Source organism: Mus caroli, unplaced genomic scaffold, assembly GCF_978045245.1.
Source record: "Mus caroli unplaced genomic scaffold, Mus_caroli_1 scaffold_13, whole genome shotgun sequence".
Taxonomy (NCBI): Eukaryota; Metazoa; Chordata; class Mammalia; order Rodentia; family Muridae; genus Mus; species Mus caroli.
This window is the reverse complement of record NW_028227268.1, coordinates 65,012,881-65,031,567: the sequence shown is the minus strand read 5'-3', so window position 1 is coordinate 65,031,567 and position 18,687 is coordinate 65,012,881. Positions and strand designations below refer to the sequence as shown.

The 18,687-nt window shown below is 46.3% G+C and overlaps 1 protein-coding gene across 5 annotated transcripts in view; it reads left to right on the top strand.

The window, feature by feature from the left end:
• Larp1 (La ribonucleoprotein 1, translational regulator) overlaps positions 1–18,271 on the top strand; it is an 89,227-nt gene extending 70,956 nt beyond the window's left edge. For 4 of the 5 annotated variants that reach the window (XM_085830003.1, XM_021177320.3, XM_085830002.1 and 1 more), the window contains exons 8-19: positions 649–793; positions 3,415–3,589; positions 3,697–3,866; positions 5,418–5,810; positions 6,515–6,638; positions 6,734–6,939; positions 7,360–7,466; positions 8,336–8,487; positions 11,255–11,399; positions 13,285–13,394; positions 13,493–13,620; positions 14,811–18,271. In XM_085830003.1, coding sequence (XP_085686129.1) covers positions 649–793; positions 3,415–3,589; positions 3,697–3,866; positions 5,418–5,810; positions 6,515–6,638; positions 6,734–6,939; positions 7,360–7,466; positions 8,336–8,487; positions 11,255–11,399; positions 13,285–13,394; positions 13,493–13,620; positions 14,811–15,017 — 2,062 coding nt within the window. In that variant the 3' untranslated portion in view covers positions 15,018–18,271. The remainder of the gene's footprint in view (positions 1–648; positions 794–3,414; positions 3,590–3,696; positions 3,867–5,417; positions 5,811–6,514; positions 6,639–6,733; positions 6,940–7,359; positions 7,467–8,335; positions 8,488–11,254; positions 11,400–13,284; positions 13,395–13,492; positions 13,621–14,810) is intronic. The other variant, XM_085830001.1, reaches the window with a different exon arrangement.
• The last annotated feature ends 416 nt before the right edge of the window (positions 18,272–18,687 follow it).

Below are 18,687 nucleotides of genomic sequence, written 5' to 3'. Positions count from 1 at the left end.
GCATGCCAGACTTAGATGACTTGGATTTCCTGTCCCTATTTTATAGGAGAACAAGCAGGCCAGTAATTCACAAAGCACAGGCTTAATGCTGTTTCTGTCTGGCTATTATTTTTTGCTCTTATTCATACTAAAGTGCTGGCTGGAAGACCAAAGGAGAACCCATATAGAGAAACAGGTAGTAGAGCAAGAGGGTCAGTGTTGTAGTAGCAGAATAGTGTTGGACCTGAGTTTCAAAAGAGGGTTACTTTGTCGGGCTCACCTGTGACAGCTGAAAGGCAGTAGTGCATCATTTCTTTTCAGCCTTTAAGCCAGTGATTTTCAAACTTCCTAATGCTGGGACTCTTTAATACAGTTCTTCCTTGTGTTATGGTGACCTCCAACCATAAAATTATTCTTGTTGCTACTTTATAACTGTAGTTTTGCTACTGTTATGAATCATAATGTAAATATTTATGTTCTCTAGTGGTCTTAGGTGACCCGTGTGTAAGGGACACACACCCCAGGTGTCACAACCCACAGGTTGAAAGACAGCTGCCTTAAGCTGTCCAGCAGGAGAAGAGTGAAGTCAGGAATGTGAGGTTGTGGGGGGGAGAGGGAGCAGGGAAGGCCCATAGCCCCTCAGTGATGCCTTTTTTCCCCTCCACTTAGTGAATATTACTTCAGCGTGGACAATTTAGAGCGAGACTTCTTCCTGAGACGGAAAATGGATGCTGATGGCTTCCTTCCCATCACCCTTATTGCTTCCTTTCACCGTGTACAGGCCCTAACCACTGACATTTCACTCATCTTTGCGGTATGTCTCTTCCTGGGGATGATGGTGGGAAAATAAGATCCTCACTGTGAGTCCTGAGTTGATGGGTAAACCCTGACAGAGTTCCCACTAACTGCTTCTACTGAGTGCCAAGGTGCCACCATGTTACATACAGCAAGCACCTCACCAGCTTCAGCAAGAGTCAGCTATAGCTGATCTGCCTGTGTACCCTTCATCTGCTTTTCCTCATGCCTCTGGGTCTTCCTAGAGAAAATCTAGCTAGCCTTTTAGTAGCTACAACATCATTATCACTTCTACAAATAGAACAGGTCTATAACATCATCAGTTACCCTGTTTCAGATTCTCCTCAACTGCTGCCAAACATTGTTAAAAAGGGTTTTAAAGATTAGAGTCCAGGACTGGAGAAGTGTCTCAGTGGTTAAGAGCATGGACTGCTCTTCCAGAGGTCCTGAGTTTAGTTCTCAGCAACTACATGGTGGCTCACAGCTGTCTGTAATGGGATCTGATGCCCTCTTCTGATGTGTCTAAAGACAACTATGGTGTATTCATATAAATAAATAAATCTTTTAAGTGCTTTGGAAAAAAAAATTAGAGTCCAGATCAGATCTGTGTATTGTCTTGTATTTCCGTCTACCCTTTTATTCTTCCTTGCTAATTATTTGTAGGGTAGACTAGGTCGTGTATCCTATACATGCCTGCATGTCTCATGGGACAGGTAACATCTCACATGTCTTGAGTTTGGATAACTTAGGGGCATAATGAGATTCAGGGCTTTGTCAATGGCATGTGTCTTCTTTGGGGTAGCATATGACAATTATCTCCTGCAGTTATTATAGGGACACTTTTCTTAGGGCTTGCAAAACAGCAGTACTCTAATCCTTTCAGTCAACCTTCCCTTACTTAACTTTTGAGGAGAGTTTGAGGAGACACTTGCTACTCAGTTGTTCAGTTTACCAGAGGTAAACAAGAGGTAGAACAGGAAGGGCAGGTTTATGGGTTTGACCCTGTTCACTCTGTGAACAGTTCATTGACCTCTGAAGTGAACGGTTCCCCAAATCCTTGAAAGGTAACTGGTAGGATTTCAGGACTTTCTCTTTAGCACACTGCCCAGCAACACAGATAAATTCTTATTGGTTCTCTATTGGCCTATATTCATCTCCTCCTTTTCTTGCTAAAAATGGTGATACATCACACAGGTATTTTACCACTTTTATTGTTTCATTTTATATATCTGGGAGCTAACTGCAAAGTGATGTATAAAATAGATGCATGCTTCCATTCTTTTAAGTTGAGCAGTGCACCATCCATGGTGTTTCAACCATTTAGATCATGGTTGTTTCTAGGCCTCCTTTACAAGTAAGTGGGGAGGTGGGGGGGGGAAAGGGAAGGGGGTTGTCTGTATATATGTCTGTTAACTAGATGCAGTGCCTGCAGAAGCCATAAGAAAGTAGTGAATTGGACTGGCGAGATGGCTCAGCGGGTAAGAACGCCGACTGCTCTTCCTGAGTTCAAATCCCAGCAACTACATGGTGGCTCACAACCATCCGTAAAGAAATCTGATGCCCTCTTCTGGTGTGTCTGAAGTCAGCTACAGTGTACCTATGTATAATAATAAACAAATCTTTAAAAAAAGAGGGTAGTGAATTGCCCCTGGGACTAGAGGTACAGATGGTATGTGCAATCATGTGGGTTCTGTAAATGGAACCTGAAACTTACGGAAGAGCAGCCAGCTCTCTTAACTGCTTCCAGCTTTTTACTAATATGCCGACAACATATGTCTATAATAGAAGGCCTTGTGTTTTTAGTTTTCTGTTGGCAAAGATTTTTAGAAAGTAGGGTGGCTGATACAAAGGTGAAACTGCATAGCCCTTTGTAAACGTCTGTCTTGTGCACTGTCTCTCTGCTCCTCTTCCCTGCACAATGACAGGGTACCTCATGCTGAGCTTTCCCTTCCCTTCTTTCTCTTAGAAGATTTCAGAGCTTACATAGAAGATCTTTAAGCTGAGCGTGATGGCGCTTATAATTATTTCTAGTACTTAAGAAATAAAGGTTGGCAGATCTCTTGAGTCTGATGCCACGTTTGTCTACAAAGTGAGTTCCAAAACAGGCAGAGCTACACAGGGGAACACTGTCTTGAAGGAAGGAGGGATGGGATGGGATGGGACTGAAAGTCTAATCTTTACTCTTGTATCGGGAGATGATAACTCATAATAATTTAGCTGTGACTCTTAACAACCGTTGTATTGTACAAATCTCTGTTTTTCTTAAAATTCAAATCAAAGAGGCTGGTTTTTACCCTGGCCTATACCTTATACCTGTCTTGTGGTTTAAATTGCCAGAAGATGGCAAGTGCTTTCCTATTACTGTTACTGTCACTGAACAACCTTTTGCCCAGATCTTGGACATTTTTACGAGTGTTCTCTAGATGTCTGGAAGCTGTTTTACAAGCTTATCAAGTTACTTTGTTTTTCATGTTTGTACCTTTTGTGTTCCTGTCAGTTAGGGAAGATGTGACCAGATATTTACTGCTACTGTTGGCCTCCGGGTACTTAGGGACCGAAGTGTCTCCAGATCTGCTGCCCTAAGCAGTCCTCTTCATTTCTTTTCTTCCTTTTCCTCCTCTTCCTCCTCCTCCTCTACAGGCTTTAAAGGACAGCAAGGTGGTAGAGATGGTTGAGGAGAAAGTCCGCAGGAGGGAAGAACCTGAAAAGTGGCCACTGCCTGGACCCCCAATAGTGGATTATTCACAAACTGATTTTTCTCAGCTTCTCAACTGCCCAGAGTTTGTTCCCCGACAGCACTACCAGAAAGAGACAGGTGGGTGTCCCAGTGGTGGCTGAATATCTTATCCTCCAGTGTGCAGTTACCTCCTGACTACCCCGGAGAGGACTAGGATGATGAGGCCCCACTTTTTCTCCCTTCAGAGTCGGCACCTGGCTCTCCCCGTGCAGTCACCCCAGTGCCAACAAAAACAGAAGAGGTCAGCAACCTGAAGACCCTTCCCAAGGGCTTGTCTGCCAGCCTCCCAGATCTGGATTCTGAGAGCTGGATTGAAGTGAAGAAAAGGCCTCGGCCCTCACCAGCACGCCCCAAGGTAGGTGAGGCATGGCTTAGTCCTGAGGGTCTAAGCTGAAAACCTAGGTGGTCCTGGGTTTTCTAGTGTAGGAATGCTAATGTCTCTTTCTATTCTTTGGGAACCATTCTCAGGATACCCAAGTCAGTTCATGTGTGGCTTTTCCACAAGATAAGGCCATGGGGCTTTGTAGGTGTTTGATTTTTCAGGTCTTTTCCCGGGCTCTGGGTAGTGGAGAGGGGTACAAGTTTTCTGTAATGGTGGCAAGTGGCCTTGGGAAGTTGGCAAGGTGTCAGTTTGTCTCAAGATGAATGTGGGAAGGAGTATGCGTTTTGACTAATGGTAGGATCACTACTCTTGAGGTTCTTTGACCTCAAAGTGAAATCACTGGCTCCTTTCTGGGTATCACATTAATGTCTTCTACCTCTGTAGACTCAGCTCCCTCCTCAGAGACCTTTGGTCTGGCCTTGTCGAGTGGCCTCAGCGCTGACCTTGGTGCTTGTGTTCTGTATAATTCTGTGCTTCTGTAGGTGTTTTACCCATAGGACTGGCTCTCCCATCTCCTTTCCTTCCCGTGTCTGCTCACTCCCAGAATATGTTCACTGTTCTTGGCCTCAGCCAAGAGAAATGTAGCACCTTCCAAGGCCCAGGAGTTCAGTTAGTTGCACAAGCTCTGGGAAAGATGGTAGGGAGTCAGGGGAGCCCCATTCCTCCTGTATGGTGTATCTTGAACCTTAAAAGAAATGATTTGGCGTTTCTGTAGGATATGACCGGTCCATCAGAAGATTGCCTCTTGGATGTATACTATGCGGGAGACATACTTCTGGTGTCAGGCTTATTTGGTGTTCCACCACTAAAATGTTTCAAAAACAAGTGAAAGGCTTTTGGAACATGTTGTCTTTTTTGCCTAGACCACTCTGCTCTTGCCTTTATCCTTTAGTGGCCTGTTCTAGCAGGCTTTTCCTAACATATCCAACTCAGCACAGTACCGTTTTTGTGTGCTCCCTAGACCTATTTAGAGCCTTTGTTGAACCACACTACAGATGGCTGCTGTGTTCATTTCCTACTGAGCTGTGAGGTTTCTTAAGTACTGGGTCTTGTCTTGCTCATTCAGGCTTTCATACAGAGCCTGGTACTGTTGTAGGTGCTCACTCATCAGATTGATGAGTGTCTACTATGGCTGGGACCCAGCGTAAATATTGAAGGTAGTGTAGCAAAGCTGCTTGCCTTGAACTTGTGAGTGCCAGGTTGTTGAGTAGCCAGATGATGGGTGGTTCTTGTGCTTTGTGCCTGCCCCCAACAGCCAATGTGTAAGCTATGAAGATAAACAGAAACCGCTATTTGTGAATGACTGTGTGTGACTGTGAATGACGGAACTGGACTTCTTCGGGGTTATTCTCCATGAAGCTGAGTCCAGAGAGGACACCTGTAATTTGCTGGTGTTGCCAGGGTTACAATTGTGATGTTTTTGAACTGAGAAGCCAGAGAGCCTCTTTGGGCAGCTAGAAAGCCTGGTTTAGGGCCTCATGTGTTATCCCAGGTCATTCCCCTTTGGTGTCTGCCCTGTTTCAGAAGCCAGAGGAGCCCAGGTTCTCCCACCCAACTGCTCTGCCTCAGCAGCTTCCCTCCCAGCAGCTGATGTCTAAGGATCAGGATGAGCAAGAAGAACTAGACTTTCTGTTTGACGAGGAGATGGAGCAGATGGATGGGCGGAAGAATACCTTCACTGCCTGGTCTGAAGAGGACTCTGACTATGAAATTGATGACCGGGATGTCAATAAGATCCTCATCGTCACTCAAACACCACCTTACATGCGTCGCCACCCTGGAGGAGACCGTACAGGCAACCACACTTCTCGTGCCAAGATGAGTGCTGAACTGGCCAAGGTCATTAATGATGGACTCTTCTACTATGAACAAGATCTATGGACTGAGAAGTTTGAGCCTGAGTATTCACAGATCAAGGTGAGACTCAAGCATAGCTTTGAACTAGGGCCTAGGGTTCTTGTAACATGGAGAAGAGGAAGGCTGATTTGCCATGTGACTCTGGGCAGGTACCTCTGCCTGTTGCCTTTTGTCTTTATGGATGAGGGAGTGGTTGATGATTGTCACCTTGGCAGAGGAAATGTATTTGTATACAGTGTAAAGAACATGTGGGATGACTGACTGTCCTATCTAATCACTCATGTTTGTCACACAGTTGGCTAGAGCCTTGTGGAAGATAAAATAAAGATTGGACTATTATCTTTAGTCTTAAATCAGACACGTATCAAAAAAGGTCTTAAGAACCCTTCTTAGTGGAAAATGGAGAAAAAAGAGGCACTTCTGGAGACATTTCTTGTCAGTTTTTGGAATAGCTGTGTTTGGTGCTGGGTGGGCCTAAAGGTGAGTGTGTGCAACGAACAAGCAGCAGTGTAGGAAAAAAACTCAGGATGGGCAATCTGCAGCAAGTTCCTTAATGGTTGTTGCCCAACTGGTCCCCTGCCAGGGAAGAGGAGCATGGTCAGCACTAACTGAGATCAGTACCTGGGCTGAGAGATGGTGGTGGAGACTAGAATCCTGTGTGTATGGATTGGGAAGCTATTCTCACCAGTTTCCTGCCAGTCTTGATTCCTGAGCAGCCAGAGCATCTTGCTGACTAACAGCTTCCCACTACCTCACATCTACAGCAAGAAGTGGAGAACTTCAAGAAAGTGAATATGATTAGTCGGGAACAGTTTGACACTCTGACCCCTGAGCCCCCTGTGGATCCTAACCAGGAGGTTCCTCCTGGGCCACCTCGGTTCCAGCAAGGTGAGGGGATGGGCACCTGCAGCCCAGTGTGGGTGAGAGGTATTAAGCTCTAGCCAAAATATTCCCTGCTCATTGACCCTACTCTGCCTCTGCAGTTCCTACTGATGCCCTGGCCAACAAGCTGTTTGGTGCTCCCGAGCCATCTACCATTGCCCGTTCTCTACCAACCACTGTCCCAGAGTCTCCAAACTACCGAAATGCCAGGACTCCCCGCACACCCCGGACCCCCCAGCTCAAAGACTCTAGTCAGACACCACGGTTTTACCCCGTGGTGAAAGAAGGACGGACCCTAGATGCCAAGGTGAGGTGGTCAGCTGGGTGGAGTCTTGCATATTTTACTGCCTGGTCTGAGCCAACAAAGGGCCAGGATCCCCTCAGGCAGCATCCTTAGACTGAGAGCTCATAAAGTAGACTTGAGTATAGGCATGGCCTACAGAGGCTGAAGGAGTGCAGACCAGATGAGAGACCTCAGGCACATCTTCCTGCTTCTCCGTCTCACCTGTGAGATACTTGGAAAGTTCTTTCGTCAGGTTGGGGGTGTAATATTAGTGCTATTGCCCTTGTCTAGTGCACAAAGCCTTGTGTTCAACAACCTCCAGTTGTACCCAAATAAGAAAATGCCTTTGTAAAGTGGGATGTACCATTTGCATACTAAGGGCAGCTTGATATACATCAGCATAGTAAATGTGTAAGATAACTAATTCTGGTTTCATCTTTACAGATGCCTCGAAAAAGAAAGACAAGGCACAGCTCGAATCCCCCCTTGGAAAGTCATGTGGGCTGGGTGATGGATTCTCGGGAGCACAGGCCCAGGACTGCTTCTATTAGGTACTGTGGCCAGGCTACTTGTGGCGTGACGCTCACCACCTGAATCTAAATCCATACAACAGTGTGGGAAGCATAGCCTAAGGTCTGGGAACTGGAGGCTTCTTGTGTTTTGTTCTTTTTCTTTTATTTTTAGAAAGTGACCTGGAGCTGTCACATAGAGCAGCCTCCCTTGAACACAGAGATCTGTCTGCTCACTAGTCTCTCTAGTGCTGAGAGTAGAATATGGGCTGGCTGTCGTAAAGACATGCTGTCATAGCCACACAGAACCCAATTTGAGGTTACTTGGGCAGTGAAACTCTGAATTCCTTTCCAAGCCTGTCTACTGTCTGCCTAAAAGTAGAGAAACTCTGCTAGTTAGACCCTATAGGACTCGGGGTGCTCAGTGGTAGTTGCATATCTGCCAAGACTGGGTTCTGACCCCAGCACCATAGTTCACTGACTCAACTACTAACTGTGGGACTCAGATACTTCTTTAATTTTGCCAAATCTACTTTAAAACAAGTCACATTTTAGAAGTCACCAGTCTGTGAACTCAGCTTCCCACAAAGATGGTAGATATTAGGAGGAAGTAGGAATTGAGAAAAATACACATTGATTAACACATGGTGATTGACTAAAGACAGAATAATATTGTGAGTTTCTTTTGGCAGTTATAATATCTCTGCCACCCCTGCAGGGACCAGTGGCCCAGGTGTGAGCCTCAGTGACCTCAGAACTCTCCAAAATGTCACTGCACAGCTGTTGCCTATAGGTTAAGGCCAGTGTAGTACAAGACTGCACCCTGGCTAGTAGGTTAGAGGAACCTCTCCTACCTTATAGTAGGGCAGAGTGGGTGACTGGTGACTCAATCACTCTTCTGGCTTCCATAGCTCCAGTCCTTCAGAGGGAACACCTGCAGTCGGCAGCTATGGCTGTACCCCTCAGTCACTGCCCAAGTTCCAGCATCCTTCCCATGAGCTGCTCAAGGAAAATGGCTTCACACAACACGTCTACCACAAGTATCGGAGGCGCTGCCTTAATGGTAAGTGCTGGCTCATTTGAAAGCTACTAAGGACCTTGGCCATTGCTTAGGGACCCACCCATCGTCGTGAGTTTAAAGGCTAGAGGATGTGTTGCTGGCAGCAGTTGACTTTTTCTTGACTCTTGCAGCTTTTCTTGGTTCTCACAGCTGTAGTCATACCATTCTAGAAACTGGGTAGGAGGGTCTTAAGTTATAGCCCAGCCTGGCTCCATAGAGAAATTCAAACTTAAGAACTACTGATGTGGGGGCTGGGAAGATGGCTCAACTCTTAAGAGCACTGACTGCTCTTTCAGAGGTCCTGAGCTCAATTCCCAGCAAACCACATGGTGGCTCATAACCATCTATAATGGGATCTGATGCCCTCTTCTGGTGTGTCTGAAGACAGAGACAGTGTATGCATATACATAAAATAAATAATACTTTAAAAAGAAAGAACTGGGCTGGTGAGATGTCTCAGCGAGTCTTCTGAAGGTCCTGAGTTCAAATCCCAGCAACCACATGGTGGCTCACAAACACCCACAATGAGATCTGACGCCTTCTTCTGGTGCGTCTGAAGACAGCTACAGTGTATTTATTTATAATAATAAATAAATCTTTGGGCCTGAGCCAGCAGAGTTGACCAGAGCAAGCGGGGCTGACCAGAGCAAGCAGAGGTCCTAAAATTCAATTCCCAACAACCACATGAAGGCTCACAACCATCTGTACAGCTACATATATATGTACATAAAATAATCTTTTTCAAAAAAGAAAGAACTACTGATGTTAGATTTATGTGAGATAGTTTTTAAATGCAGGAAGCTAAGGGATTATAGTGCCCAGCTTTCCTGTTCTATACCCATATATATATAGGAAATGCCAATTTTTGCTAATTTCTCACAAGATTGCTGGGACAATTGTTGCCAGAATAAGCATGTATCCCAAACATCTTCAGGTTTGGGCTAAGGCTGAGTAGAGCTTTCTAGGTAAGAGATTTGGAATCTAGGCAACTTTCCTTTCCCCTTCCCCTTTTCCCCTTCCGCCTCCCCTCCTCCCACCTCCCCCCTCTCTCTCATTTTTTGAGACAGGGTTTCTTCTCTGTTTAGCACCGGCTGCTCTGGAACTCACTTTGTAGACCAGGCTGGCCTTCAGAAATCCGCCTGTCTCTGCCTCCTGAGTGTGCCACCACTGCCTAGTGAAAAGTTTTTCTTTTGAAGAGGTTGTAGGAAGAGAAGAATCTGTGACAAACTCTGTCACCTATGAAGCCTGCTTGCTTATTCTCTGCCCCTTTGTAGCAAATGGTTTACTGGCCTTATTCTAGAAGATAGTAGGAGGTAGCCTTGGTGTAGAATATCTGGTCACATGAGATGTCTTAAAGGTGTAGGACTTGAGGTTGTTGAGGGAATATGCAGGTCAGTGTGACCACTTAGTAGCCTGGTACCTGCTTCAGTATTTCCTTAAACTAGAAGGGAGTTGTGGGGGCGGGCGGGGGAGAGTGTAGCATAATCAGTGTTGGGAGCCTCTGGAAGAAACTGGAGTTTTCTGTTGTGCTGGCACTATATTATGTCTCTGTCTTAATAACTTTTCTATTCCTGTGAGGAGACACTGTGATCAAAGTGACATAGAGAAGGACACGTTTACTAGGGGCCTGTGGTTTCAGAAGGTGAAGCATGGTAGCAGATATGACACTGGAGCAGTAGCTGAGAGCTCACAATCTTATCAGGAGGGAGAACACAGAGAAGACGGATGCATCCCCAGTTATACCCTTCCTCCCACAGGTCACACTTCCTAATCCTTCCCAAAAAGTTCCACTAACTAGAGACCCAAGTAATCAAACATAGGAGGGTAGGTTTAGGCCTCATTCTCACTCAGACCTCCAGAGTTCCGAACTTAAGGGTGGGCCTTTGTTTTCTCCACTGCTGCCAGACTTGCTTTCTTCTTACACAGGCCATCCTGGTTCTGCTCGTCCTTGTCTGTGTTGCTCAAGGTGTCTGTTCAGACTCTTTTTAGTTGACTTATTGTCAAGTCACTCTATAGTAGGAGTTTGGGGGCAGGAGATTCTTTTTTAAAATATATTCTGAGTCAGGATTTAAATACATTCTTGAGGCAGGGTCTCACAGCTTTGACTATCCCAGCTGGCTGGTAAGCTCCAGGGATCTGCCTGTGCATATTGTTCAGGCTAGCCTTTATCTCTCCGAGTTAAGTCTGGCCTTGAACTGCTGTCTCTTATCGCCCAACTGCTGTAATTTATGTGTATGAGTATTTTACACATGTGTATATTTATGTACCATGTATATGCATGGTGCTGATCGAGACCAAAACAGGGTGTTGAATCTCTTTGAACTAGAATTATAGGCAGTTGTGAGCCACCACCACGTGAGTGCTGGATCCTCAGCAAGAGCAGCCAGTGCTTTTAATTGCTGAGCCATCTCTCCTTATTTACATGTTAACATGCTATACTTGCTAAATCTAATTAATTTGACAAAAGGTGACTTGTTTGTACTTCAGCAGTGTTCTGCCAGTTCCTTTAAGTCAGCAGTTTTCAACCTGTGGATCTCTACCCCTTTAGGAGTTTTGTATCAGATATTTACATTATGATTCATAGCAGCAACAACAAAAAATGATGTCCTGGTTGGGGGTCACCACAACATGACCAGTATAAAGGGTCTCAGCATTAGTAAGGTTGAGAACCACTGCTCTAAGTGATAGCAGGTGAGACTCGGAACTAGACAAATGGCCAGATTAGAGGTTAGGACAGCATGGCCTCACCCTCTCCTGTTTTTCCCATCAGAGCGGAAGCGCTTGGGCATTGGCCAGTCTCAGGAGATGAACACCCTCTTCCGCTTTTGGTCCTTCTTCCTCCGAGATCACTTCAATAAAAAGATGTATGAAGAGTTCAAGCAGCTCGCACTGGAGGATGCCAAAGAAGGCTACAGGTGAGTGAGCCAGGGGCTCTAGTTAGGGCCCCAGTGAGTCAGCTGCCAGAGCTGAAATTGAAGTTTTAAAGATGGGCTAGGTTTTCACCCAAGTTTAAAAGTTCATGTGGTGTGTTTGTACAGGCAGTTCTCCTTTGTTCTTTGTCTCTTTGCTTCTTGCTCTGTTCGTTGTGCCTTTATGTCACCAGCAAATCTACTGGGGAGGGGGGTCAGATATGCCTCTCATCTCCACCCACCCCCCTGTGTAGCCCTGGTTTCCCTGGACTTCTATCTGTAGATCAGGCTGACATCACCCTCCTAGATCTGTCTTCCTCCTGTTTCTTGAGTACTGGGATTAAAGGCATTTGCCACTGACACTACCAGGGGGCAAATAACAACCCACCCCACCCAGAGACAGGGTTTCTCAGTGTTAGGTGTGCCTGTTCTGGAACTCACTCTAGAACAGGCTGCCTTCACATTCAGAGATCTGCCTCCCAGTGTTGGGATTAAAGACCAATTAATTGTTTAAAGTTATTTTAACAATGTAATAAGCCTATTGCGACAGCTCCAGAATATTTCTAAACAACTTCTCTGTAAGAGGGGGTGGGTTTGTGGGTTTGTTGGTTTGTTTCATTGGTTGGTTTTTCCCAAGACAGGGTTTCTCTGTATAGTCCTGGCTGTCCTGGAACTCACTCTGTAGACCAGGCTGGCCTCGAACTCAGAAATCCGCCTGCCTCTGCCTCCCGAGTGCTGGGATTAAAGGCGTGGGCCACCACACCCAGCTTCTAGAGTTTTGTATTTCGTTTGATTGTGAAAACTTTTTTTTTTTTAGATTTATTTATTTTAAGTACACTGTAGCTATCTTCAGACACACCAGAAGAGGGCATCAGATCCCATTACAGATGGTATTGAGCCACCATGTGGTTGTTCACAACCATCTGTAATGAGATCTGATGTCCTTTTTCTTCTTTTTTTTTTTTAGGTTTATTTATTATTATACTTAAGTACACTGTAACTGATTTCAGACACGACAGAAGAGGGCGTCTGATCTCATTACGGGTGGTTGTGAGCCACCATGTGGTTGCTGGGATTTGAACTCAGGACCTTCAGAAGAGCAGTCAGTGCTCTTACCCACTGAGCCATCTCACCAGCCCCGAGATCTGATGTCCTGTTCTGGAGTGTCTGAAGACAGCTATAGTGTAATTACATATAATAAATAAATCTTTAAAAATATAAATACTGGGCTGTCGAGATGGCTCAATAGGTAAGAGCACCCGACTGCTCTTCCAAAGGTCCTAAGTTTAAATCCCAGCAACCACATGGTGCCTCATAACCACCCGTAATGAGATCTGATGCCCTCTTCTGGTGTGTCTGAAGACAGCTACAGTGTACTTACATATAATAAAAAATAAATAAATCTTTAAAAAAAAAAAAAAAATATATATATATATATATATATATATATAAATACTTTCGGTTGTTTGTTTAGTATCACATGCCTAGTGGTAAACTCTGACTAAGGTAGATGAACAAACCTGCTGATAGGTGTAGTCAGAGAGCTGGTGTAGGAATGAGTGTTTTCCTGAAATGGATAGACAGGAGGTGATTTTGTCTTCATGTGCTTACTTAAGGTCTGTTAGGAACACTTCACTGCTTTTGGAGTAAAACGTTGCAGTTAAAAGGCAGAGAGCAGATCAAGGTGGGCAGAATTGGCTGAGCCCTGCGACTAAACAGCTCTTCAGGGTTGGTATTACTGCTGCTGCCAATTCTGCAGTGGACCTGCCATGTTTCCAGTCTGGGAACTGTCTTAACTGTTCCAGAGTTTCTTTGCTAGGCCAGCAACCCACCCTCCCCATGCCATTCAAAGGAGTACTGTGCCAACTTCACCATTTCATACCCTCCACAGGTACGGTTTGGAGTGCCTTTTTCGATACTACAGTTATGGTCTAGAGAAAAAGTTCCGGCTGGACATATTCAAGGATTTCCAGGAGGAGACAGTGAAGGACTATGAGGCTGGTAAGAGTGTCAGAGCTGCGGGAGCCCTCCTGGGCCTTGCTGTGTTAGACCCCACCCCTCTCTCTTCATCATAGCCCACCTACCTGTTTTCTTAATAGGCCAGCTCTATGGATTGGAGAAGTTCTGGGCCTTCTTGAAATACTCCAAAGCCAAAAATTTGGACATTGACCCCAAACTGCAAGAATACCTCGGCAAATTCCGCCGCTTAGAAGACTTCCGAGTGGACGTGAGTGAAAGTCTCTCCTGACTCCTAACTGTCCTGAAAAGAGAGCATCCCTCTCCTGTCTGTGGCGTACACGTGACAGTGGACAGCAGCAGGTGCTCACTAGAGTTGTTCCCAGCCTCCCTCCTATTGTCACAGCCTACCTGCTTATCCAGGCCCACTACTACTAGTTTGTGTCAGGATCAGGACCAGCTACTCTGATAAATATACTTGTTCCTTCTGGGAAAAGAAATTTGTAAATTAATTTTCAGTCCTCCGTTGTCGAGAGCAGTGCCTGAACAGTGACACCCTGTGGTGAGTCTGAATAGTGCTGTGCGTGTGTCAACGGCTGCCTCTAAAGGCGGCTTCATTGACTCATCTTTGTGTCTGTGCAAAGTACTTCAAGTGAGATTTTCCTTCAAGAAGTCTGTGGTACTGGGGGTTTACCTCAATGGTAAGATACACGTATAACCCATTGAAGGCCCTGGTTTTAATGACCAGCACCAAAGAAGACAGAAAGGCTTTTAACCAAAAAGTTTCTAATGAGCAGACTCTGATGCTCAGGTTGTTCTCTTGAGAACATCTAGCAGAAAGTTGGTAGGTTTAAGTAAGGATCAGCAGTCGTCCTAAGTTACTGTAGAGCTGACCCTTCCTGCTGCCAGACTGCTGAGCATACTCTTGTAGGTAAGCGTGTCATCAGTTTACAGACCTACAGTAAACTGGGCTTGTTCTGACCTGCTCTGGGGAGGAGGTGTGTGCTAAGGACCAATGGCTGGACCTTAGTACCTGGAAAATAGTTTGGGTGGCATTTGGTGATAGTAGGGCAAGCTGAATCACAATCTTCATTGTTGGCTCACGGGCCTGGTGAAGGCTGGAATAAGACAGTTCCAGTGTATATGGCCCTGTGGAGCCAATACATGCACCATGTTGCATTCCACACACCACAGGTCTTTTCCTAAGAGACCCTTTGTAGAAGGGGACAAAAATTTATAGGGTCAAATTCTGGTCTTTAAGGATATGGACCTAATATAGGAAGCCTTTGACAAATTACTTTATGTGTTTGGTCCGTTTCCTTATTTCTGGTACTTTCCACATGAAAGGACAGGATGTAAATCAAACCATTGTCCACATTTGGAGATGGAAAGGAGACCTGATTGGTTCTGGAAAGTGGTGTGGCTAGTGTTCTCTGACCACTTGTGACTCCTCTGTTACAGCCCCCCATGGGCGAGGAAGGCAACCACAAGCGACACCCAGTAATAGCAGGAGGCAGCGGAGAGGGCAGGAAGCGGTGCCCTTCCCAGTCTTCCAGCAGGCCTGCCACTGGGATCAGCCAGCCCCCTACGACACCTACTGGCCAGGCCACTCGAGAAGATGCCAAATGGACAAGCCAGCACTCGGACACACTGACTTTGGGAAAGTGAATGGCCTGAAGCCCCCTGGGGTTTGTGATAGAGGGGGTGGGGGTGAGGATCTGTGGGGTGCCCAGAAGAGTGAACAAGAGAAGGGACAGGCCTAGAGTTAACAAGAATGGGCCTTTGCGCTGAGTAGCAGTGTATACCATTTGGGCTATTAGCGGTGCTCCTGGGCAGGAGCCTCCAAGTACCCCATCCCCTCCTGTCACCATGACTTCCATCATAACTTCTAAGGGGGGAGGGAAAGGGGGGAGATTTTATATATATATATATATATATACATATATATATATCAAGTTTTAAATTATTGATAGTTTGTCTGGATTACCAAAATCACTCTTCAGCCCTTCCTGCGGCTGTTAGGCCGACCTGTCTCCCCTGCCTCTTCCCGCTTTCCTCAAGCCAACTATGCAGCCCACCAGAAGGCTCTGGCGGTGCCCATGGGCCCCAGAAGCACCAGCCCCTTGATCACCTGGGGTTTGCCATCACCGTGTCCCTGCTGTTCCACATGCCCTTCTGCCACCTCTGGGGGAAGGAAACCAAAGGATCTCAGTGGGGGTGGGAGCTTCAGCCTCTCCCCTCGCCCCCTCACCCCACCCCAGAGACGCTGCTCACACCAGAAGAGACTATTGAAAGATGATTCATTTTATTTTTTTCTCTGACCTTTCCATCCTTGGGAAAACAGAAAAACAAAACAAAAAAAAACAAAAAAACAAAAAAAAAAAAAACAAAAACAAAAAAAGAAAGAAGAAAGAAAAAAAAGACAAAATCGACCACTTAAAAAAAAAAAAAAGACAAAAAACCAGAGCCCACCTAATCCATAGAAAGTGATGTCTTTCCCCCTCCTTGGAATTTTTCTTCTGTTCTGTTTTTGGAAATAATATTTTTTTAAAAGTTGCCTTATTGTGGAGCGGGAACCTGAACTAATGCCCAAATGCCTGTTTTCCTTGAGCCTTCGGAAGAGCTCCACCTGCCTGGGATGTCCCTGGACTTGGACTGACTAGAACTTTCCTCGAGACTGAGTTGCATGTACGGGGCCTCCTACCTGGAGGCAAGAGAGTTGGGGCAGTTCTATCAGAGCTGTGCCCAGGACACCCCTGCTGTTTCATTGTCTGAAGCCAATGTCCTGTGTCTGTACACTGTTGCCACTGTCCTTGTTGTGCTTGCTGTCCAGGCCCACCCTGCTCTGCTCTGCTCCGCCCTGCTCCGCCCAGCCCTGGGAAACCCCAAGGCCAAGTTTGCTACAGACTGTTGTAAACATAATTGGTCTTGCCTGGTACACACTTGTCCTCAGTCTGCACATCTCCCCAACTCCAGAACAAGGGGTTGAACACCCACTGATGTCCACAGCTTAGGTCTGTGTCTAACCTTAAAGACCTTTGACCTCAAGGAGGTGGAGAAAGGTACCATTCTCTAAGGGTCTGGTGTGGTCTTTCCATCTTAATGCCACCACCCACTGCAAGCCATCTCTGCCCACTCTCTCATTGGCCCTGCCTGGGATCAAGGGGGTGAGAGGAACTAAGGGCTGGGGAATCCTACTGTTTGGTGAAGTCCCATGGCAGGAAGGTATATGTGGACATAGAGTATACCTGACTTCTCTTCAAAAGCCAGACTGCCTGAGCTGCACTTGAGATGCCAGAGGAGTGGCTGGAGGCTGCTGTCACCAGGAGCTGAGAAGGATAATGAAGGACTGAGCACACAGGCTAGGGAGACTTCATGCTAACCCTACACTTGGACCTGGGTGGCACAAGGGGGTGTGGTCTTTTTGCTAGCTTAACTGAAATTTGTGTGACCCTCCTCATCACCCATTTCCTCTATTGTCCCAAGAGTTGGGACTGGGAGACAGCATCCCAGGCTGACAAGAGCTTGCCCTCTGTCTTTGGGTTCCTTGTTACTTTGAGCACATGCCTTGCCCCACTCTGTCCTCCCGGTGCTTAGAATGTGGGAATCCCTTGTCAGCTCCTGTGACTCACTTGTCGCAAACAAATAAGGGAACAGGATCATCTGCTGCTGGGATCTGAGGCCTTCTCCTAAGTCTGGTACCTGCCCTATGGTGCACCTTCACCAAACAGTGGGCTCCCTCCTTCCCTTTCTTCTCTCCTTTCCTCACTCAGCCCTATACTGTATATCTAGCACCACAGAACCTCAGGGCTTGAGGCCCAGTGTCAGGGAAGGTGGTTTCCATCTAGACTATCCAGACTAGGTTTGCCATCCTCTCCCAGATCCTCCCAGACCCTCTGAGGGAAGAAGCCCCTCTGGGGTGGGAAGGCAAGGCTATCATCTCAACACAGGCTGAGGAGGGGTGGGAGTGTGTGTGTGTGTGTGTGTGTGTGTGTGTGTGTTTTGTGACATGTTAAGAGTTGATGTTGCAGAGTAGTTTACATCTTCACCTTCTGAAGACACTTGAATTTAGGACCGATGTATCTGTGACAAGTATGCCAGGAGGGGGGGTGGGGCACCAGAACAAGTCACTTCCCCATCACCATCTTCCCATGGGATCTAAGACCTAAGACAGACAGCCTGCCAAATGGAACCGCCTTCATCCTCTGCCTGTGCAGGGTTAGACATCCACCTGGCCCCAGCAAGGGGCAGATGGTGGTTTGCAAACCTGTGAGCCTCAGAGCAGATTTGCTACTCGGAGGGAAGGCTGCCTGGCCCTGCTCCAGCCTGGACCGCAGGTTCAGACAGGTGCTGAGCCCCGTGTCAAGTTGTTCAATGTTTTTGTTCTGTAGCTCCTTCCCACTCCTTTTTGATGACATTTACAAAAGAAGGCAAGCTGCTTGGAAGGTCTGGACATGAGGGAAAGGGCATGAGGACAAGGCTAATGGTGGGGAGTGCTAGAGGCTCGGGTTCCCCTGTCCCCTGGATGGGACCCCACAGTGTCTTGTCAAAGGGCCCCTAGGTTTTCCCCAGCTCCCACCCTCTCCTCCAGCCATGGTGATGGCAGAGGCAGAAGAAAACTTTGAGCCCAGTTCTCACAGGAAAGGAAAACTCTCGTGGGCTTTGTAGAGAAGGTTCCACCTACGCTCATATATTGTCTTTACCATGTGCTAGGATATCACATCAACAGGACAAGAAAAATGTAAAATACTTGAATGAGCTTGTATTATAACATTAATATTATTGAGAGTGTCTGCTTCCCAGGCTGAAGTGATTCATTCATTATTCTGGTCCTGCTCTAGTCCTTTGTAATTGGTGGTAATTATTATGCTTTTCTTTTTAATACAAAAAAATGTATAAAAATAAAAACTTGAAAAGGCAAAGCGTTGGCTGGTCTCCCATCTGGGACACTACTGTTGGGTGTGACAGAGAAGCCTGGTGTGTATCCCCAGATGGAGGTTCCCACCCCCTACATGAGCATAAATAGAGTACATTCTCTTAAGAGGCTTCCTTTGGCTCCTGGGCATCTGCCTAAGAAGTGCCCTTGGTGCTGCTAGTGCGTCTGAGTACTTGGCCAACCTTGAACAACCTGGATCCTGCATGCTGTAAAACTTGAGAAAGGGTCCAGTTGAGTTTTCACTCCCCAGGTTTTATATTTATATATGTAAGAATTGCTTATGTAGAGTTTACTTTCCTCCAAGACCATCACTTGGTAGCTTCTTACTGTTGGGTGGTAAGAGGTAAGCACCAGTGGCCTCTATTGTGTAAACTGCCAGATGAACCTACCTATCTCAGTCAC